Source organism: Polyodon spathula, chromosome 1, assembly GCF_017654505.1.
Source record: "Polyodon spathula isolate WHYD16114869_AA chromosome 1, ASM1765450v1, whole genome shotgun sequence".
NCBI classification, from domain to species: domain Eukaryota; kingdom Metazoa; phylum Chordata; class Actinopteri; order Acipenseriformes; family Polyodontidae; genus Polyodon; species Polyodon spathula.
The window spans coordinates 51,918,150-51,942,299 of record NC_054534.1 but is presented as its reverse complement, the minus strand read 5'-3'; the positions used below and the strand labels follow the sequence as shown (position 1 = coordinate 51,942,299).

Here is a 24,150-nt window from a genome sequence, read left to right as displayed (position 1 = left end):
CAGGAAGCGGACAGACTCTTGTCCTGGATGCAGAGAAACTTGCATTCCATCAGGGCAGTTCACCTCCCCGGTGGTGAAACAGATTTGGGAGAGGTTTCGACCGGCACGAGTCGACATCTTTGCCACAGCCGAGTCCACTCATTGCCCCCTATGGTTCTCCATGGACAGAGACAGGGGCCCCCGGGGAGTAGACGCGATAGCTCACCTCTGGCCACAGGGGCTATTGTCGGCATTCCCTCCGCTACCATTATTACCCCTGACAATAGAGAGGATCAGTGTGGAGAGAGCACAGGTTTTGCTGGTTGCACCCAGATGGCTGACATGCCCCTGGTTTGCTCTCCTCCCTGACATGTTGTCGGATCAGCCGTGGCAGCTCCTGCTGGGCAAGGACCTCCTGAGCCAAGCGGAGGGGCTATTATGGCACCCGAACCCAGCCCAGCTCCAACTCTGGGTCTGGCCATTGAACTATTGAACGTCTATTTAGACGAGATTTACCAGATGCGGTAGTAGAGACACTACAGTCTGCTAGGGCGCCGAGCACTAGAGCCCAGTAATGGAAAGTTTTCCAAGACTGGTGCTTTGCCGAAGGTCACGATCCTGTGACCTGCCTTACTGAGACGATATTAACCTTCCTAAAATACTTGTTTGACGCAGGAAAATCAGCGTCCACTTTGAAAGTGACTCGGTGTCCCCTGGGGCACATTTCCTGGCAGTGCAATTTCTTAAAGGGGCTCGGAGGCTTCATCCTCCCATGAAAAGTATGGTCCCCAAGTGGAATCTCGAACTGGTATTGTGGGTCCTTATGGGTCCCCCATTCGAGCCCATGGCGTCAGCAGAACTGTGCCCTGTTTAATTGAAAGTGGCATTTTTATCAGCCATTACCCTTTGAGGTCGTGTCCCCAGCTGACCTCTGTTTTCGAAAAAAAATGTTGATGTGCTACTGTGAGGACATCCCTCTTCAACAGGAGGTTGGAGGGACTTCCCCCCCCCCCCCCTCACAGCAGGGCCCTGATAGGGCAGCTTTGTTATATATGCTCAGTGATTGACGGTCAGAGTGGCTCTTCCCATACGTTAATGGTTGTCATTCTCTTTCATGGAACCAGGGTTATGGTAATAATCTAATGTTCATACTTTTGGCCCACAACACACTCAAAAATTCTTCAAACTGTCTTTAAGATTAACAGTAAAATCAATACAAGTACTGGTTTTATCACAAAATCAAAGCAAAAGTTACTAATTTGTTTTTATAACGTGTACATTGATTAATAAGAACACTGGAAAAGGAGCAAAATACGAATATTCATTGCAAGAATCAAATGCACAAAATACTGTTAATACAAAATAAACAACAACAAAAAAAGTACAAATACAATAAAAGGCAACCCTGTTAATATCAGAAAACAAGTTTATATTTGGATTTGATTTCAGCATAATCAAAAAAGCTTCACAACTGGTTTTAAAATTAGTAACATCATTAAAAAAACTGTTTGCATTACATGTAGCTTTTAAAAATAAATTAAGTTCACTTTTCTTATCAATCATCCTGAGCCTCAGGGTCTCTTCATCACTGCTGAAAAATAAATTGGTAAGCTCGCTGTACAGCCTTGTGTGTATATTGGCTGGAACGTTCAGTATGATGCACATTATATTATTATTCATAACCTGGAGTTTAAACGAGACCTGGCGTCTTTGACCATATTTCTCAGCAGCCCCGGCACCTATTAGAGACCCAGCGAGTATTGAAGACTGGCGATTATTTGAAGTTTTGTAAATGTAGTTTTATATATATATATATATATATATATATATATATATATATATATATATATATATATATATATAGTACCAGTCAAAAGTTTGAGTACACTTGCTGGAAACTAGGTTTTTTTCATAATTGACAATGTTTTACGCTGTATATGTTTCTGTAAATACACTTGAAAATGAAAACACTTTACAATATACAAAACAAAACATAAGGAGTATCAAAGCAATGTTCAAGAAAATTGAAAATTGTGTCTAAATCTTGGATTCCTCAAAATAGCCACCTTGTCTTAATAACAGCCTCACAAACACAAGGCATTCGGTTGACAAGTTTCAGCAGGAAATCACCTGACATGTCTTCCCAGCTCTTTTGCAGCAATTCCCAGAGATGTAGGGCACTTGTGGGTAGCTTTGCTTTGACTCTTCCTTCCAGTTCGTCTCATACAAGTTCTATGGGATTGAGGTCTGGAGACTGGGCAGGCCAGGTCATTAGATTGAGTTGTCCTTCACTTTCCTTCTTCGCCAGATAGTTCTTGCACAAATTTAAGTGTGTTTCGGGTCATTATCTTGCTGAAGAATGAAGGACTGCCCAACTAGCCATAATCCTGGTGGACTGGCATGCCTCTGAATTATGCTATGATAGCCATGCTGGTTGAGCTTGCCATGGACTTGGTAAAGATCACCAACTCTGTCACCAGCAAAGCAACCCCAGACCATGACACTGCCTCCTCCATGCTTGACAGTGAGAACCACACATGCAGAACTCATGCACTCATCCTCTCTGCGTCCTACAAATACTCAGCGGTTGGACCCATATATTTCAAATTTTGACTCATCGGTCCATAAGACTGACTTCCACTCCTCAAACATCCAGTTTCTGTGTTTTTTGGCCCAGGCAAGTCTCTTCCTCTTATTCTGCACTCTTAACAATGGTTTCCTTGCAGCAATTCTTCCAGTTAGGCCAGCTTCACTCAATCTCCTTTGAACAGAAACATCTGTACTTCTAGTAGTATTTAGCTGAGCTTTTATTTCAGGGGCAGTTAATCGCCGGTTTCACAGACTTGTGACTCGAATGAAATTGTTCTCTGAATCTGAGGTCAAAAAGTTTTGCGATTTGTCTTAAAGATTGACCTTCATTTCTTAAAGTAATTACAGTCTTTTTTCTTTGCTTAACTGAGCATATTTTGTCATTTTCTGCTCCCTTACATTCAGGAATCACAAACTTGTGCCTGTGCTACCTGTATTTATAGTAATCATGGACCCTCACCTGTTAACAATAATTTGTGACAAAAGGATAATTACGTAACATGCTAGTTAACTCAGAGAACATCTAACAAAGACACTTTTATACTTAGGCCAGTGTTCTAACTCTGTGTTATACACATTTCAGACTTTTAACTGACCTGGGCTTCAGACTGAAATCCCCTTGCTTTGGGTGACCATTTCATTCAAGATTTACATTTTCATTTAAAAATTTAATTTTTGAATGCAGTTCACTTATAATTATCAGCTTATATAAGTACACGTATCATATATTGAAATAATAAATGTTTATAGACAAGTTTATACAGTTAAAAGCATAGATAATCATGAAAAACCTGGTTTCAAGCAGGTGTACTCAAACTTTTGACTGGTACTATATATATATATATATATATATATATATATATATATATATATATATATATATATATATATATATATATATATAATAATCGTACGGGAAAATGTCTATATAAATTGTATTTAGGCCAATGTACTCAAATATACTACTTTACACAAAACACATTAACTAGAAGCAGCTTTCCTAGAACACTGACAAAAAAACTAAATATCACAAATGTAATATACCGTAAAAACTGGTATTTGTCCATTTTCTAGGCATTTTTGCTGGGCCATTAAAAGGGGGGAGTGATTAATACGGTGGTAGAAAGTGTGCGCCAGTGTGTCTAATATTAAACTACTGTACCAGTGCCACAATGGGAATACTACAGCCATGGTTAATATGGCTTACACAAACTTAACTGTTAACAACCCAATTATTTTTTTCAGGATGTAACACAAAATCACTTTTCTAATTAAATGTTTTAATTTGTTATTTTCAATACCCTATGACCCCGTTCACACTTACTGAGTCGGCCTTCGACCGTCTGTGGACACCTCAAAATTTCCGTTCACAGTTGAGGTTTTAGGGGGCCTAAGTGCGTTCACATATGTGGCTGAAAAGGAAGCCTAAATTGCGGCGAAGTGCTTGTCGGGAATGTAAACAGTGACGTAAACACTGCATTCCTGGAAGTCAACATAAGAGATTGAGCTGGGAAATTTGCAGACGTAAATATGGCAATCTTATTTTTTGCAACACTGTTGGTACTGTACTTATTGCATAAGATACGATAAAGGCGTGTGTTGACAGTGCAGTCGGTTACTGTGGAAAGAAGCGATCGTGTTGGATCATGCGTAAATGCAGCAAACAAGGACGTGTACATTACATTAGTCATAATACAGATTATTATATTAGTGGTGACTGAATATGCAACGTCGTATGCATTGTTTATCAATATTGAGATTTACAATCTTAGCTACAATCTGAAATATGTGTGTGTGTGTGTGTGTGTGTGTGTGTGAGATTTATATATATTTATGCTTATGCTTTCAAAACTAGACATGTTGATAGATTATTTTTTATCAATTAACTAAGTGAGTGAACAGAAGAAAAATCTAAATTAAATCCATATTTGGTGGGACCACTCTTTTCCTTCAAAACAGCATCAGTTCTTCTAGGTACACTTGCACAAAGTCAGGGATTTTGTAGGCATATAGTCAGGTGTATGATTAAACAGTTATACCAAACAGGTGCTAATGATCATCAATTCAATATGTAGGTTGAAACACAATCATTAACTGAAACAGAAACAGCTGTGTAGGATGAATAAAACTGGGTGAGGACCAGCCAAACTCAGCTAACAAGGAAAGGTTGGTCTGGTCAGAAGTCGCCTTCATGGAAGACTTGTGGCCAAAAAGCCATACCTCCGACATGGAAACAAGGCCAAGCGACTCAACTATGCATGAAAACACTGGAACTGAGGTGCAGAAAAATGGCAGCAGGTGTTCTGGACTGATGAATCAAAATTTGAAATATTTGGCTGTAGCAGAAGGCAGTTTGTTCGCCGAAGGGCTGGAGAGCAGTACACAAATGAGTGTCTGCAGGCAGCAGTGAAGCATGGTGGAGGTTCCTTGCGAGTTTGGGGCTGCATTTCTGCAAATGGAGTTGGGGATTTGGTCAGAATTAATGGTCTCTTCAGTGCTGAGAAGTACAGGCAGATACTTATCCATCATGCAATACCATCAGAGAGGCATCTGATTGGCCCCAAATTTATTCTGCAGCATGACAACGACCCCAAACATACAACAAACGTCATTAAGAACTATCTTCAGCGTAAAGAAGAACAAGGAGTCCTGGAAGTGATGGTATGGCTCCCACAGAGCCTTGATCTCAACATCATCGAGTCTGTCTGGGATTACATGAAGAGAGAGAAGCAACTGAGGCTGCCTAATTCCACAGAAAAACTGTGGTTAGTTCTCATAGATGTTTGGGCCAACCTACCTGCCAAGTTCCTTCAAAAACTGTGTGCAAGTGTACCTCGAAGAATTGATGCTGTTTTGAAGGCAAAGGGTGGTCACACCAAATATTGATTTGATGTAGATTTTTCTTCTGTTCACTCACTTTGCATTTTGTTAATTGATAAACATATATTGACCTGTCTATTTTTGAAAGTGTTCTTACTTTACAGCATTTTTTCACACCTGCCTAAAACTTTTGCACAGTACTATCTGTATATATATATATATATATATATATATATATATATATATATATATATATATATATATATATTCAGAGTTCTCGGACAAACTTGGAGGTTTTCACCACAGAGATAACACGGAGATAAAGGAGATAGCTGCTTCTGCATCCAGTGATCAAAGAATATCACAGGCATTTGCAAAGCTTTTTGAGATGTTCTAGTAATAAAATAATGACTTGGATCGCATTATTGAGGAGTTTAGTGATAAAATGAGTGATCGGGAGAGTATCTATATCTATAAAAAGGGATGTGAAAAATACAGCAAACAAGGGGTGGGGCTTGGCTGGAGATGCAGGACTGTCCTTTTGCGATTCAATAGCTTTAAACCTGCTTTACTCTGGGGGAAAAAAAAATTGGACCTGAAGCACCTGACAAGTGCTGAATAAATGGACCGCTAAGGGTTAATTTCTGCATCATCCCAGCTGCTACCCTTTAAAACCTACATTTTTGAGTGGTTTGAGCTACGTCACCGCATTGAGACATCCTTTGTTGGATTCACACATGCAGATAGGCCGGCCCTGAGGCGGCGTTGGTACTTTAGGCTGCATCAAAAAGCCCTGGGCTGGCCTAAACCGCAGATGTGAACAGGGTGTAAGTCACTTTGGATGTTAAACGTAAGTTCAGACTCTTTCAGACTGAAAACGTCACAGCTACTGTATACTGCTTCCCTGTTAACACTAGCTGTCAGGGGGGTCAAGAAGAGCTACTTCCTTGTAGTGACCCCTGGGCAACATCTCTGATGGCAAAAAGCTCTTCAAATCGAACTTACCATGCAATGCTTAAGCAAAGCAATGTTGGGCTTGGTTAGTACTTGGATGGGAGACCACCTGGGAATACTGAGTGCTGTAGGCTGCGTGTTAAGCTCATATGATATATATATATATATATATATATATATATATATATATATATATATATATATACACATACACATACACATACACTAGCTGTCAAATCGCCAAGATGGCGCTGTTCTAGATAGTCACACTATTCCATGATCATGCTCAGGCAAATCTGAGGTTTTTGTGTTTTCGGCTGAATATAAATAACAGAATGTATAGTGTTTGATACACTTAGTCCTATTTATTTGACAGATGGGGAGAAAAACAAAGCGTCAGAAAAACTCTCGATGGCTCAGGCAAATGTGTACAGCACACCAACAAAGAAGATGGACGCAACCGAAATTTCTGACTGCTTCAATTTACCCCGAAAAAGCCCTCCGCTTAAAAATCTTAAAACAAAGTCTCACCTGCAGATATTTTAGCTGCTATTCAATCTCTGATCACTAAATGCAAAGCTACTTTTCAAAAAGTCTCTGTCATCGAAACAGACTATACAAGTTTAACGAAGTTAAACTTCATAAAGAAATTATCACAACAGTGCAACAAAAAGTTCAGGCCCTCACACAAGAAAATACATACTTAAAGCAGGCAATTGCAGGAGCAAACCGTAGTGTAGTGGACACTCTTCACGGCACTGGGAGGAGAAATGATGATGATAAACCACGCCCCATTATTGTGCAGTTCTGCATGAGGTTTTACAGGGATATTATTTGGAGAGATACTAAAACTGCAGACTTTGAGGGATAACCACTTATGCATTGCTGAGGATCTTTCTCCAGAAGATAAAGTGGCATGGGAGAAGCTGTGGCCTCGTGAAAAAAGCAAGAGAAGATGGAAGAAAAGCATTGTTCCGTGGCCCATTTGCGATTTATAGATGGAAGATGAATTGATAGCAAGGACTTCAGTGAGTAATTATGTTGAATTGGGCTGAAAGTGTTCAAGTCTGCTGCTAACAGTGTTACTTTGTGTTATGGTAGTTCAAAAGTAAATTGTTTCTGGTAAGAAATGTCTAGTCGTTACACATAACCTCTTAACATACATTCAATTTCTCCTTATCAATCATTTAGGAGTGTAAAACATTACTAGCTATTTTTTTTTTATATTGTTTGTTGTTATTTAGTTTAGTTTTAGTTAAGAACATAAACAAAGTTTACAAACGAGAAGAGACCATTCGGCCCATCTTGCTTGTTTGGTTGTTAGTAGCTTATTGATCCCAGAATCTCATCAAGCAGCTTCTTGAAGGATCACAGGGTGTCAGCTTCAACAACATTACTGGGTAGTTGGTTCCAGATTCCCACGATTCTGTGTGTAAAAAAGTGCTTCCTATTTTCTGTTAATCCAGTTAAATGGATTTTAAGTTTGATAAACTCAAAGTTATGTCTTTAAATATTAGGTGGATACGAGATAATACTAAAAGGAAAGTAATATTTATTTTTTGTAAGACTTAGGGTGCAGATCTTATTCTTCTTCAGGAAACTCATTCCTGTGATATGGATTCAAAATTTTAGAAATCACAATGGGGTGATTTCGTTTATTTTAGCCACGGTTCAAACCATTCTGCTGGAGTCTCAATTTTATTTAATAAATTTAAAGGAGATGTAATAGAAGTTATATTTTCAAACAAAGGTAGATAATTATTATAATTATCAAGGTAGATAACTCAATCTTTATTATTTGTAACACTTATGGTTATAATTCATTTGCTTTGAATAAATCGTATTTCGAAAACATATTTAATAATTTCTGAAGATTTTAATGACGCTCCAGATGATCTGATTGACAGATTTCCATCTAAAAACAAACCCACCTGGAGTAACAAAAATAGAACGTTGAAATCCAAAATTGATTTGTGGTTGGTTTCTCCTGCTATTTTGCAATATATGTCACATACACATGCACTTTTATCTGATCATAAGTTAATTACTTTATGTTTAATAGGCTCAAATAGAGTAACAAATGGTCTTTGTGGGTATTGGAAATGTAATAATTATATATTCAAATTATTTAAAATTTAATAAAAATATAAAAAAATTAGTAATTGAACTTTGTAACGAAAAACCTGGGAAATGCTGAAAGATGGGAATATTTTAAATTTCAAGCTAGGAATGTAGCTCTTCAGCGCAGTAAATAATTAAAACAAAATAAAAAAAGAAAGAAATTGAGGTAATTGATAGTTTAAACACCTTACTTAAGAAAGAGTCTCTAACCCTGGAAGAAGAAATTGCCTTAAATAGCATTCAACTAGAAATAGATCAGTTATATTTGGATTTTGCTAAGGGTGCATGTGTACGCTCTAAAGCCAAATGGTTAGAAGATGGGGGGAAAAAAACGCTAGCTATTTCTTTGCTTTAGAAAAAAGAAATAGTAAAAGAAATACAACGTCTTCTCTCAGAATTTATATAGTAACCTGTAAGAAACCAGAGGAAATCTCCAAGTATGGTAGCTCCTTTTATGAAAACCTGTATCCAATATTTTTGTACAATGTGTGAAGGAATTAACATCAGTGAAGCAGAGCTCTAAAAAAAAAAAAAAAAAAAGAGATTACAGAACTCTACACAAAATGAAAAAGGTAAATCCCCAGGCCCAGATGGCTTACCTGTAGAGTTTTATTTAAAATCTTGGGAAGACATTGAGATGCTATTGTTTGAAATGTTTATAGAATATTCAAGAAAGGGAGAGATGGGAACCAAAATGAAACAAGGCCTTATCACTCTCATTCTAAAACCAAACAAAGACATACTTTTGATTGAAAACTTGAGGCCTATCACATTATTAAACGTGGATTATAAATGATTTGATCTTACATATGCAAATCGGTTACAGAAAGGTTTAGACCAAATAATAAATTTAACTCAACAGGATTGACGAAAAATACACACCAGTAATAATAATAGTCTAGTTTTAGATATTCAGGACTATTCACATCTTTTGGAACCAGGCTGTCCCATCACACCATTTTAATTTTTGACAGTTGTTGTCTCTAGGTATCTTAAACAACCCAAATATATAAAAGGTATTTCAGTTGCTGGTAAAGAAATTTAAAAGAGTCAGCTGACGGATTATACTACTTTGTTTTTAAAGAACAAAGAACACATTTCTAAAGCTTTTGAGGCAATTGAAATGTTTTCTAAAGCATCTGGTCTCAAATTAAATGTTTCCAAATGGTAAATATTGTGTTTACATGACACAAATGAAAATGCAATGGAGGGTATACAAGTTAAAATGTATTAATTATTTGGGTGTCTTATTATTATCTAAAAATCGATTAGTTAGAAACTTTCAGAATTTCTCTCCTAAGTTGCAAAACAGTATGACCATTTTTAATAACTGGCTACAGAGAGACCTATCTATGTTGGGTAGAATTCTCTTAACCAGAGCAGAAGACATGTCCCATTTTGTTTACCCTGCCCTTTCTTTATATGTTCCCGATTAAGAAATTAACAAAATATTTTAATTTAATTTGGAAAAATAAGCATCAGCATTTTAAAAAATAACTCCTTACTAACAAAAAAATCAGAAGGTGATTTGGATGTTTTAGATTTTGTTGACATAAACAATACATTCAAGTTAAATTGGCTGAGAAGATGCATGAGTGCTCTTGACTCCATATGGCATCTTATCTTCAATAAGTTTGGGGGCCTTCGTTTTCTGTTAAAATGTAATTACTCCCCAATGAAGCGCCCCATAAAATTATCAAAATTTCACCATCACTTTTAGAATGGAGACTCTGTTTGTACACAATTTTTATATATATCCAAAATGGCATAATTGGCACATCCATTATGTAATCGACTTGTTTGATAATCATGGGAATTTACTATCATATGAGGAATTTGTGGTTTTAAATTATTTCCTAATCCCTCATAAAGAATGCATATCCATAACTCCTGTTCTCCCCTCAGGTTTAATTAACCTAATGTGTGTTTCTCTTACCTTATTGTATCCCAAATAAGGTAAGAGAAACACACTTTAAAATTTAAATATTTATACATAAAATATATCCATCTAATTCTTACATTGCCAGATTCACTGACTTTTTTACTCTTATGCCTTTTCGACTTCTTTTTGGAATTTTGAAAGATTTCTTAGAACTTAAAAAAGTATTTAGATGATTTAAACAAAAAACTGTAAAAGTCTGCTTACAATAAAATATAAGATTTTTAGGTTAATGTTGATTATTCTTTTTTCTTCTTTTGTATGATTACTGTTTCTTCATATATAATTTTGTTATTATTTAGCTTGTAACTTTTTTTAACTCGAGACATTTACATGAGAAATGTCTCGTGTAAAATGTTTTTTTCAGTTTCCATTCGCTCAATTTATTTTACTCGAGTAAACAGGGCTTTTCATCCAACGTCATGGAAATGAATGGGAAAGGTGGGGGTTGATATGTGAATTAACTATGCGTAAAGTACTTGTGCTGTTTTTGAAGATTACTAGTGAACTTTGTGAAATTGTGGTATCTATGCGCAGAGAGCTTATTAGCATAACCTTGGTTCCCTGAAAGAGAATGACAACCATTACCGAATGGGAAAAGATCCTATCTGACCGTAGGTCACTGAGCATATTTGAAAAAGTTGCCCTATCAGGGCCCTGCTGTGCGGGGGGGAAGTCCCTCCCACCTTCTGTTGAAGAGGGACGTCCTCACAGTAGCACATCACCATTTTTGTTTTGAAACCAGAGGTCAGCTGGGGACACAACCTCAAAGGGTAATGGCTGCCATTCTCTTTCAGGGATCCAGGGTTATGGTAATAACCTAACGTTCCCTTTCAATTGAATGACAACCATTACTGAATGGGAAAGCTGTACCAAAGCTGTCGTTGCTCCAGATTACCGACAGTACACCCTCACGGCGATAGCCACAGAGCCGACATGACGCCTAAGGGCATGCCACCTGCAACACCCTAGAGCCCAGAGAGGTCTTGCTCGGTTTGCAACATCAAGGAGGTAAAAACGCACAAATGTCTGACTACCTGTCCATGTAGCAGCATTGCATAACTCATCTAAGGAGGCGCCATGAAGGAAAGCCCACAAAGTTGCCTGGCCCCTGATAGAATGGGCCATAATGTCCCCCAGTAACGGGGAGTCCATCTGTTCATACACCAAGCATATCGCATCTGTCACCCAGTGCCCTAGACGTTGCTTCGATAGGGCCTGACCTCTAGAGCCCGGAACCCATAGGAGACAAAGAGCTGGTTGGACTGTCTCCAGGACACCGATCTATCCAGATAACAGCGCAGAGCCCAATCTGGGCATAGTGTGTGCTGTCTACGGTCCTCCTCTGACTCGTGCGGGGGAGGTCTGAAAGTTTCCAGAACCATTGGTTGGTTAATATAGAATGAGGATACCACCTTTGACAAAAAGGATGGATTTGTTCTTAATGTTACCCGCGAGTCATTTCCCGTAAAAGCAATGCATGTGTCATCAATGGACAGCACATGAGGTTCACTTACTCATCTGGCAGACGTAATGGATATTAAAAATGCCACCTTCAGTGAAACAGGGCACAGTTCTGCTGACGCCATGTGCTCGAATGGGAGACCCATAAGGGCCCACAGTACCAGTTCTAGATTTCACTTGGGGACCATACTTTTCATGGGAGGATGAAGCCTCCTAGCCCCTTTAAGAAATTGCACTGCCAGGAAATGTGCCCCAGGGGACACCGAGTCACTCTTGTCATGGAACCCTGATATTGCTGCAAGGTATACCTTCAAAGTGGACGCTGATTTTCCTGCGTCAAACAAGTGTTTTAGGGAGGTTAATATCATCTCAGTAGGGCAGGTCACAGGATCGTGACCTTCGGTAAGGCACCAGTCTGTAGTGTAGACTGTAGTGTTTCTACTACTGCATCTGGCAAACCTCATCTGAATAGACGGCTCCGTTCAATGGTCAGACCCATTGTTGGAGCTGGGCTGGGTTTGGGTACCATAATAACCATTCTGCTTGGCTCAGGAGGTCCTTGTGCGGCGGGAGCTACCATGGCTGACCCGACAACATGTCACAGAGGAGAGCAAACCAGGGGCATCTCGGCTATCTGGGTGCAACCAGCAAAACCTGTGCTCTCTCCACCCTGATCTTCTCTAGTGTCAGGGGTAATAATAGTAGCAAAGGGAACGCATACATGAGCCCCTGTGGCCAGAGGTGAGCTAGCGCGTCTACTCCCAGGGGGGACCCCCGTCTCTCTCCACGGAGAACCATAGGGGGCAACGAGTGGACTCGGCAGTGGCAAAGAGGTTGACTCGTGCAGATCGAAACCTCTCCGAAATCTGTTTCATCACTTGAGGATGCAGTCTCTATTCTGAGCTGTCTGGAGCTCTTCTGGACAGGAGGTCTGCTGCTTTGTTGTCCACACCGGGGAGGTGAACCACCCTGATGGAACGCAAGTTTCTGTGCGTCCAGGTTAGGAGACTGTGCGCTGTGTTGTGAAGCCTTGGTGGTTTATGTAGGCTACCACCGTAGCAATGTCCATTGTTGCCTTGAAAGGCGAAGCGCAGATATTTTCTGCGCGCAGGAAGGATCGGGACTTGAAAGTAGGCATCTTGCAGGTTGTTTGATGTGAACCAGTTGCCCGGTTGGACGGACTGGATAATACTCTGTGCTGTCAACATGTTGAACTTCCTCTGTTTGAGGAACAAGTTGAGTGGCAGCCGGGGCCCCTCAAGGGCGATCTCCCTTAGGCTTTGGGGGGGGGGGGGGTCAGGTCTTTCTTAGGCCCCAGCCTTGGTCTCCAGCCGGAGAACCGGTTACCCCTGGCCTGCGGTGGTCCCCTGCCGCTGGCTCTGCCTCTGCCTGCTTATCTATTCTGGGGTGGAGGGTGGTGTTCAGGCCCTTTTGCCCCAGCAGGCTGAGACATTTAGTCGGCCCAAATGTCTGCGCCGGTGTAATGGGGGCATCCTGTAGCGCCACCTTCTCGGTCTCCATGACCTTGGCTTGCGTCCACCACAAATACCGGTGGGCGGCCACCATCGCTACCAGCAACCTCCGTGATGCCTGGCCTAACTTCCTCATTATGTCAGTCATCGCCTTTTCTATCGCCTGGCGCTCCCCCCTGTCTGCTTCTGTAGCCCTTTCCTGCAGCCTCTCTGCTAACTGGTTCTTGTAGAGCACCAGTATAGCCATGGCATTCGCTGCTCGGACTGACAGCGCTGCCGATGCATACGCCTTTTTAAGCATCGCATCCATTGTCCTGCAAGGCTTGGACGGACAGGTTGGGTCCTTATCCCCCTTGGCGAAGGTGGAACCTTTCACCAATACCGTGACCGTGTCCCCGATAGTGGGGAATGTGCCTAGGCCCGCTTCTTGGGCTCCTGCGGTGGGCAGCAGAGACTCTGCTGTTCTGGAGGGTGAGGGTGCAGATGCTGGGTTGCTCCAGGAGGAGCGCACCAATCCCAGGAAGTCCTGGCATAAAGGGAGGGCATGCTTGGGTGCCCTTTATGCTGGAGGAAGTAGTTCCCCTTTCCCTCCTGTTCTGCCGGCCATTGCGTTAGGGCACGGAACTCTTCCCTCTGTGACACATGTGGCGAGGGCGGTAAGGAGCCCCCCACCGCAGCCTGCCCGATGGAAGTGGCTGGGTCCGAGATGTCTGATCTGGATGCCATTAAGGACAGCTCGCTTGGTCTAGGAGGTCTAGGTAGTGGGGATGGGGAACAAGACTGTGGGGGCTAGGGCTGCCTGGTGGTAGGGGGCAGTATGTCCTGTGATTTTTTGTAGGGTCTCTAGCATGTTTTCCTGAGTCCTTATAGTCTCCGCTAGCTCAGCAAAGCGCCGCTCGGCCGAGCTTGGGCACCTCCGAGGAGACTCCGACAGGAATCGTCTGCGCCTGCGTGGGGAAGGGGAGCGGTGCCTGCGCAACGACCGTCTGTCTCCTGGTGAGCGTCCCCTCAAGCGCTACCGTTTCGGCATTGACCATCTCGCTTCCCCTGAGAGGTGTCTGCGCCTCTGTACCGGTGATGGGGAAGGGGAAGTTGACCCAGGTGAAGGTGTGCGGGAGAGCTCCCTGGTCACTGTAGCAGGGGTGGTCCTAGAGGACCTCTGCGGAGGGCCTTGGACCACTGACCTCATTCTTCCTTGGCTCGGGGAGAGAGACTCTGCTGGGGATAGGGCTGCTCTCCGGTGCTTAGTTCTTCTCGAGAACTTCCTACACGGAGAGCAGTCCAGCTCACCTGCCAGTGCTTTGGACACATATTCTGGCCCTAAGCATCTGGCGCAGGACCGGTGCTCGTCCTGCCTGGGCAGCTTCGCTGCGCACTGGTCACACTGGTGGAACCCAGCGGAGGACCCAGTCGACTGTACCGACATGGAGTCGCAGGCGAAGCTGCTGCGTTCGGTGCTGATAGTAGCGCGGTCGGTGCTCGGCTGTAGATGCTTTAAAGCGATTCACCGGTGCCGAATCAGTTGGTGCCAGGATTGGCGTCAAGGAGAGTGCTGTCAGTGCCGAGTCAATCGGCGCCGAGGTCGGTGCCGATGTGTAGTGCGTTCGGTGCTGGGCTGTAGACGATCCCGAAGCTATTCAGCAGTGTCGAATAAGTCGGTGCGGGGATCGGCGTCGAGAAGAGCGTGGTTGGTGCCCAGAGGTTGGTGCAAAGTCAGTTGGTGCCGAGGTCAGTGCTGATGTGTAGAGTGGTTGGTGCTGGGCTGTAGTCGGCTCCGAAGATGGTCAAGCAGTGCCGGGATCGGTGTCGAGGAGAGCGCTGTCAGTGCCGAGCAGTCGGTGCCGAGTGGACCTGTTCCAGTGTCAGTGCTGATAGAAGACATGGTAGGTGCCGGGCTATAGGTGGCGCCTAAGATGTTTGCACATGTGCCGAGTCAATCAGGGCCGAGTAAGCACTGTTTTTTTCAACCTCAAAAGTCAGCGGGAAAACCGTGGTTGATGCCGGGGTATGCAGCCGAATCAGCCGGTGTGGTCACCAAGGGCAAGCGCAGCCACGCTAGGAGAGCCCGAGGCTTGAGAGGAGCACTAGGCCCGAGCTGTTTTTTTTTTTTTTTCTGGTCACTGTGAACGAGACCCACAGGGTCTCCTTACAGAACCACAACAACTCCCAACATGGTATATCAAACTACACAAGGCTTCATGTAGTGAAAAAGAGTAATGGCCGCTTGCCAATCTCGTAAGAGGGGTCGAAACCAGCTCTAGTCAATAAACTGATGTGAGAATCAGGTGAGAGCACTCTTAGTAGTGCTCAAGAGTGTGATTTTACCATGGATGAAATAAATTTGGAGGTCGAAACCAACAAATCAGCCAAATTCGGTACAAGAAAGCACGAAGCAATCTGATCTGGCTCAGTGGAGTGAGAGAGAAAATGTCGATGTGCTACTGTGAGGACGTCCCTCTTCAACAGGAGGTGGGAGGGACTTCCCCCTCACAGCAGGGCCCTGATAGGGCAGTTGTTTTATACATGCTTAGTGATTGACGGTCAGAGAGGCTCTTTCCCATTTGGTAATGGTTGTCATTCAATTGAAAGGGAACTGGCACACGAGTGACTCTAAGCTGCTGTAATTATTCAAAATACCTTGTGTCTGGCTGGTTAACAATGTGTTTTACTACTCTTGCCCAAAATGTTTTTCAGATGTCCTTAGTAGTGAATACTGTTTCAACTAATGTATCTTACAACTCATTAATAAAAAATAAACTCTGAAAACCTTTCATTCAGACAATACAGCATATAGGGGATCAGGTGATTCTGCATATACTACCCTTTCTTAGAAACCCTATGTGTCCAGATGGCTGTCAGCTGTTGAGGAAGCATTCAACGCCATGCTTGGGCAAATACGGGTAGTGGGCACTTGAAAGGGAGGTGGCGGATACTGGTGAAACAGACTGGTGCAGCATTAATTTCTTCCCAAAGCCTGCTGTGAGACAGACAAGGAAAGTTACCAGTGTTGCCAAGTCTCACGAGGAAAAAAAATGCGACATTGCCTTTCAAAACAAGCAAACCCATATTCGAGTATAGGTGTTTATGCAAGTTCCAACCAGCGACTCTCAAAAACGAGCCCAATTCTGCTTATTATAAGCAGACTTGGCAACCGTGAAGGTTACCTCAGCCGTGCTGTCAGAGATTCTCTCTTTTAAGTTGTGTTGGATTTACTGTTGTGTCAAATATTAATGATGCAAACAAATAAAACACAGTCAATACGTTCATTTGCAATTTTATTTGGTCAGTTCTGAGAGAGCAACAACAACTTGTTGGAAGTTTGTTGAGCTGTTTTGGGCGATCGAGCTGGCTCATGACATCCATTTCATCAGCTATATTTACTAACGTGGAGGACAGACACACGTTGTGTTTGGACATAGCTGGGATCAAAAAAAAAAAGGATTTGAATTAATTTAGACATTTAAACAACAAGGGTATTCTCAAACAACTGCATTAATACTATAACACAGGCATAACACAGTTCATGGTAAGTGGTTTTATACAGAACTGTAAACCCACAAGAGATATACAACATGACAGACCAGACACAGCAAAACAGAATAATAAAAAAAAAAGCCGCCTGCATTATCATTAATGTGAATGGCACAACTACTAACCATAAAATCGCCCATCAGCCACTACTTTCTGCCGTCTTGTAATCCACTGTAACAACTGACCTGCTCCCTTGTAGTATTTATAGTTAAGAATAAACATGCTTATTAACATTTCCATGTGAAACTTGGCGTGGATTTTCCCGTGTGTTTCGTCATACACAAGTAAATGAGATTTACCCTATGCCTATCTTTGGCCGTTTTTTTTCAGCCACAAACTTGATTTACCCAAGTAATTTTACCAAATGTGGACGCGCATTGCCATTTCACATGTAAATTGACCAGCATGGAAACCCTATGAATCTGTATAAAGTTCCTTATTCTCACCCTCCCTAGCCGTCAACATCCAGACTTTAAGCCGCCCCTGGGATCCGTAGCAAACAGCTATTGGTTAGAAAGCTGAGTAAATTTATCATGTTTGAGTTTGTTGTAACTGCAATGGTTTTTGAGACTGGTGTGGCAGAACTGGGGGAGGAGTCAGGTGAAGCACCTGGCTCCAACTTGTTTAATGGGGGCCTTGCATAAAGGCAGGGGAAACCCCACAGTGAGGGCTGTTGTTGTGAAGGCATCCGTGAGGAGACCTTGTGTGTGACTGGGAAACGACTTGCTGTCAAGTAATGTTACGTTAGGATTAACCAGAAAGAAAAAAGTTTGGTGTTGCACTCCTGGGTGGAGTTAGGTTTTTGTTTTGTTTTGTTTGTTTATTTTATTGTATGAATAAAGTCCGCAAGTACGTGCTGAAAAAGAGAAATTCCTGTGTTGGGTCAGATAACTTGTCCGAGAACCAAACCCAAAGGCTTGGTTACACTAGATAAAGTAGGACTGTCAAACGAAAAATTAAAATGCTACACAACAGGTTTGAAATTACGTGTTGTTGAATTTGCTGAAATGCGTCAAAGCGCTGAAGTACGTGACTAGAGACAAAACAAAGACAAACTGAATATGGCAAGAGAAAAACGAGTTGATAGAATGTGTTTATGGCCCGATGTAGAAATGTGTTTGAATGGAGTACTTTAAATGACTTTAATACATACTGTAACTTGTTCTAGTATGTATTATGGTTCTGATTAACAAAGTGAATTTATTTTCACAGCTTGAAATGTAATGTAATTGCACTGCACCCTATGCAACACTAAGATGTGTTGTTTACTGGTTATTAGATGGTGCACTGTTTAGTTTATTGGGGTTTTTGCTTTTTTAATTTAATTGATGCAAGCAGTACTGTTTAATACTTTTTTTTTTTTTTTAAATTGAATTGATACAACAAATTTGTAAAAGCCAATGCAGCTGGAACTATTGTCTGTGGTACGGAAACAAACACACACAAGGTAAAGAAGCAATGGCAAAATACAGTGGGGCGGGAATAATATGCAGCATGCATACAGACAGGGAATACAGTACATAAACACAAATGCACGGATCATTACAATATCTATATTTAATGTGTTTTGACAGTGCATTTAAATTTACTTGAAAAACTGAATAGTTTCTAGCAGTTTAACTAAAAACGGAATAACATGTTGCAAACAGGGGTTATTTTAAAACTAAACCGGTGTATCTTTCTTTTTTTATCGGTGTTAGCATGCAGGAAAAAAAATCTATTGTAAAAAAGCTATTTTAACACAAAAACTGTGTTTTCCTATACTTAAAGTCTCAAAAAGATGGGGGGGAGCGACTTTTACACCCGTGCAACCTATAAAACGTTTTTTACAGTAATGAAGAAAATAGAGTAATTTACTTTAATGGAAATCTCAAACAGTAAAAAAGAGTATATAATGCTAAGTCTTAATATTCTGTCCGGACACTTGGCTTCTTTTCTCACACACTTACTAACACTCTCAATCCTCGTTGTTCTGCTTTAGCAGCTAGTTGAGCATACCGAAGTTTCTTCCTCTCATACGCCTCATCCACAGCATCCTCCCATGGCACTGTTAACTCTACCAGATCAACAAGGCGTGCTGATCCAGACCACAAGAAAATGTTTGGTCAAAGGTTAATGATGGCAATCTCAGGAGGAATATTATCTTTTGTGTGTACTGGTGGCAACTTACTGGTCATGTTAAGCTTGTCTTCCAATGCTAAGGCCAAACATCACAGCACCTGGTCATGACGCCAAGTAAACCCTCCTTGGCTAAGACCCACCTTACATCCTGGCAAAATATTGCAAGTGATGAACACAAAGGACATGAGGGATCCTCACCCACCCAGAGGTTTAGGTTCTGTGGTGATGGGAGAACATCATATGTTGATCTGATCAGGAAACTGATCCTGCTCTATTCCATTGTCCATAGGTCTTGCCAGCCGATCTTGCATTGTTCCATACTTGAGTCTGCCATTTCATCCATTCTCCCTGCTTGGCCTGGGAAACGGCCTTTACACACCTTATCCTCTCCTCCTGCTTTTGCATCTCGTTGACTACCAGCTTTCTCTGTTGAGCTGAGATTGCCTTGTGCCATGTAGGAGGAGCAGAACTGAGACCAAGACCCCCTCTTCCATGCTGAACTTGCCATAATATCACGATTCGAAGGGCAGCCTTTGCATCTTCCATGGTTTTCTTTGCCACCCACTTTCAGTTTTTAAAACAGGTGCTACCTCCTTTATGCATTTGTCACGTGAATCTACTAATGTAATTTCCAGTCGGACCTTGGCGCACTTAAACTCCTCGGTTAGAGCAGAGAATGGTAGCTGCAGTATTCCTTTACCATAAAGTCCCAACCATTTCCTGACATATGAAATGATTAAAGCTTCCAGCTTCTCAACTGTTGTTCACAGTCAGTGGTCACAGCAGTCTTGGCACTAGACCAAACTGAAAGCACCAGAGTTTCAGTTTGCCCAGTAAAGTGCTGCTGTCTGTATTCTTCAGTCCTTCCACTGCCACACAAACTGTGTCCTTTAGATCCTTGTCGTACCTAGGGATGTCACGGTATACTGGTTTTACGGTAAACCGCAGTATAAACTGCCATGGTTTTGAAACCGCAACTATTTTTCTATACCATGATTACTGAGTTCACACAGTTTAAGGTGATATGGGTGCGTTTTTTTATTCACCGTTTCTCCATTGGTGGGATATTTTTCTTTTTAATTTCTTAGAAGCCTTGGGTGGGTATCTCCAGCATCTTGTTTACCTTTGAAAACACAGAGCTGGATACTGCCGACCAGGGTAGCTAATCCTTGCCAGCCCCAATGGGGTCTCTTTCCTCCTGTCAGCTGTCTCTCCATGCTGACACAAGGTATTTCCCTTGTTGCCAGCTGCACTATTCACAGCAGTCACTGGACATTTCCAGACCTTCGTGATTTCCATTATATGAGAGTAGATTTTAAAACTTCATGCTGATTTTAACTAGGCTCTCGCCAAGATAAGCACCAACTAAGACGCAACTTTACAATAAACTAATGTGATCCATATGCATTCCATCCATTTGTGTTTCTTTCCACCTGATGATGTAGCTATCCTTCTGCCTGGTGTTGATGGCTGAAGTGTAATGCTGGCTCCAGGGATCAGCTTATATACAGTACAGCCTTGCTATAACAAACCTGTTTGGGTCCAAGTCTTTTGTTTGTTATATCGAGGGGTTTGTTATACTGAAAGGACAATCAAAATGAATGATAAACTGTTGGAGTAAGTTAATGAGATGAGATTGTGAATAAAAGTAAAATTACATGTACCTGTTCATCTCATGTATACAGTATTCTGCCTTTTTGCTTTATTCAATCTGTTAAATAATTAAAATCCCAAATTGAAGCTGAACTTTTATCCAAAATCAATCTAACATTAATCGTTTCAGAGTGCACCCAATCTTAATCCAGCATGCAAGAGTCCAAAACTGAGCTTTTATTCCAAATCAACTTGACGTGAAAAGTTTGACGCTAAAAATTCATCATATCCTCATTAGGGATGCACTGAATCCAGGATTTTTTGAGCAGGGTTCGGATTCGGCCGAATACTTAGGACTCGGTGAAACGAATCCGAATCCTATATCCGCCGAGATGCACATCCATTTTAATACATCCCTCCAATGTGTACGGTTCTTCTTTAAATAAGATATGAAACCGGTATTGAATATAACTGTTGTATTTAATAACAAGAACACCTTTGAAAATTACTTGTGGTGCAAATACGAAACACGTCACACAGCTGCTGAATGCAAACATACCCCCGTCTCTATTTGTATGGTAATTGTTTGCGGCCACATAGCTGGATCAGTGTAATCGGTTAAAGGCACTTCTTAAAACAGCTTGTGTTCTTCAGGCTGCTTTTCTTGTTACTGCAATGATACAGAACCCTCTTCATCACATTGTGATCCGATATATGATACTGGTTGTTGCTGTGTTGTGCCTGTTGCACTTTCTTGAAATCGGTCTTGTGAAGAGTCTGATTCCTTATCTTCATGAACCTGATCTTTTGTTGGTGCTGCCTGCATAGCTCCTTGTTGCCACATGGCTTCCATTTGTTTCTTTATTTTTTGTGATGGCCTGACTCTTGCAGCTGTCCAGTTGAGTGCAGGGCCCACTTAAGGGTGGGGGCCCTAGGCAGCTGCTTCGCTCGTCTTGCCTTTAGGCCGGCCCTGCCCTTCGGCATCAGGTCAACCGTATCAACTTGGGGTTCATTTACATCTTTAGAACCCCAAAATATTTAAGTTTTCTGCTTTGGGTTGTCTTGTAAATGTAGAAAATTCAATTTACCCGAAATAAATAAATCAGATAGTTTGATCATTGTATTTAAAAACAGGTCCGCAATGTATTTATTAGGCTACCGCATTAAGGTTTTTTAGTTTTTTTTTAAATTTCAAATAGTTTGACAATTGGGGCTACCTTGGAAAATAATTCCAACTAGTCTCGCTTTTACATGACGGGATGAAAACTAAATAAACATGGTCTGTGGATGGAATTGTAAACAGTTTTTTTTGGTTTTTTTATAGTTTTACGTAAGATTTATAATACAATACAGTATGTTCCTTCCTTAAAGCAAGTTAAATTTAATTTCCCTTCACACAGCCTTGCCTTCAGTTTCATACAATATTAATAAATACATTTGATGGTTTGATAATCTTATTTAAACGCATAGACCTACAATGTATTTATTACTGCATTAACGTTTATTTTTTATTTTTATTTATTTCCAAAGTAGCCTAATTTGACACATTTGTGGCTACCCTGAGAATAATTCAAGTAGAAAATAATGATAATGAATGAATAGTGATACAACTTTTAATCATTTCTATAACAATTTGAATCATATGTTTGTGTTACGCAAGAATTTATAGTTTAGTTCACGTAACTTGCCCATAAAATTTGACTAAATAAATAAATGAATGCAATATATATATATATATATATATATATATATATATATATATATATATATTCTCAAAAAAAAACTGTTGCTTCTTTCTTCTTTGCAAGATAATTAGAAGAAGAGCAAAAATGTATCAGATATACAAATTCATTTTATAGCCTGTGGGAGAACGGGAGCCTAACACCTGAAAAGTTTTTTTTTTTTTTTTTTTTTTTTTTTTAGGGTATATTTATTGTAAATAGTATTGTGTCTAAACTATGTTTATAAATAGTTGGTGGAGAACCTGACGCTATGCCTGGAGATCTTACCTGCTGTGTTTGGTCACGGGGAAAAGTAGCTGGTAATTGCCAGCTGCCAATCCCTAACCAGCCAACCAGTCAAGTATAAAAGGTTCCTGATTATACACATCAGGGCTGCTGAAAAGCCATTAGATTCAGACCACTGCTTCTGCAAGGCCATGGGCCAAAGGAGAAAAATCATCCACACTACCCAGACAAGGAAAACGAAACCTGTAAGCTGAGAACCTCTGAACACATGTGTTGTTCGGTGCCGAAGCTTGTTTTAGAAGCCGAAACTGCAGACAGCTGTATGTGTAACCGGGGTCAGGGTTTAATTGTATACCTAAGAATTAGTTCAGGGATTGTAGATCCCCAAAGTATAGTGAGGTGTACAAGCGGGACCTCTATTGTATTAGAGGAGTAGCGCTCGTGGTGTTCATGGCACATTTTATTTGTAGTTTTTGTACAGTGTTTTATTTGCTTTTTGTACATTCTAATGTATGTCCTCCGTAAGCTACCATCACTGGTAGTGTCAAGTGAGTTAACAGCAACCTCAGTCTCCTGCCTGTCCGCATCAGAGAATACCCACACACACCCTGTTTTCCACTGTTACACAGCCATTTAACACTGACATGTTGCTTGTTGTTTTACAGCTTGGTAGTTGGAATCCAGTCACTGGCCTGAATGGGACACTCACAGACAGGAAACTGGAAAACAACATGAGGGGAGTGGTGCTGCGTGTGGTGACAGTGCTGGTAAGAAGTCTGCTTTGGAAGAAGATTGTATTTCTGCTATCCAAGTGTTAACTGAGTCGTGGCTGTGTTGGTGAAGAAACACACAAACATAAATTGTGCACCAATGAAAGTTTTGTTTTAAAAAAAAAGTGTTTCAGTGGTTAAATACAAAAGTATTACCATACCCCAAACTGAATAATTCAGTGTTATGCTATTTGTTTGCTTAAGTACATGATGCTAACAAAATAATTCCAGTAAATCTTACTGGTATTATATATTTAGATATTCATATGTGAAAAATGCACCCCTTATGGTAAAATGTTTTATCTTGTAACGATAATTATTTGAAGCTGTTGGAGAAGAATATTTATCAGACACTCATTGCATGTATTTCAATGTTGTACTTCCGGTCTACTTCCTAAAGTGGCATGAAGGAATTAAGTGCTCAATAAGCAGTGACAGTGTCAGTGCTCACAAAGCATAAGTATTGGCCCACACAAACATGAGTGTCCGTGCACAGAGCGAACAGTGTCAATGCACTTAGAATATGGTGTTGTGTGCAATAGACAGTGTCAGTGCACAGAACAGACAGTGTTAATACATACAATATAATGTTAGTGCTCACAAAAATTGGTGTATGTACAAAATATGGACAGTGTCCATATACAGCGCGGACAGTCGAAGCACTTAGAATATAGTGTCAGTGCGCAATAGACAGCAGTGTACAGTACAGACAGTGTCAGAGCACATGAGACAGAGCGTACAGTATACAGACAGTGTTACACAGTAGCTACAGTCACTCGGTACTAGTAGTCTGCACTGGATTCAGTACCGCACTTGGTCAGCTCAGCACC

General features: G+C 41.2%; 1 protein-coding gene across 1 annotated transcript in view; it reads left to right on the top strand.

The window, feature by feature from the left end:
* LOC121319581 (glutamate receptor ionotropic, delta-2-like) overlaps positions 1–24,150 on the top strand; it is a 603,766-nt gene that overhangs the window by 478,026 nt on the left and 101,590 nt on the right. Inside the window, exon 9 of the mRNA XM_041257164.1 lies at positions 23,216–23,317. Coding sequence (XP_041113098.1) covers positions 23,216–23,317 — 102 coding nt within the window. The remainder of the gene's footprint in view (positions 1–23,215; positions 23,318–24,150) is intronic.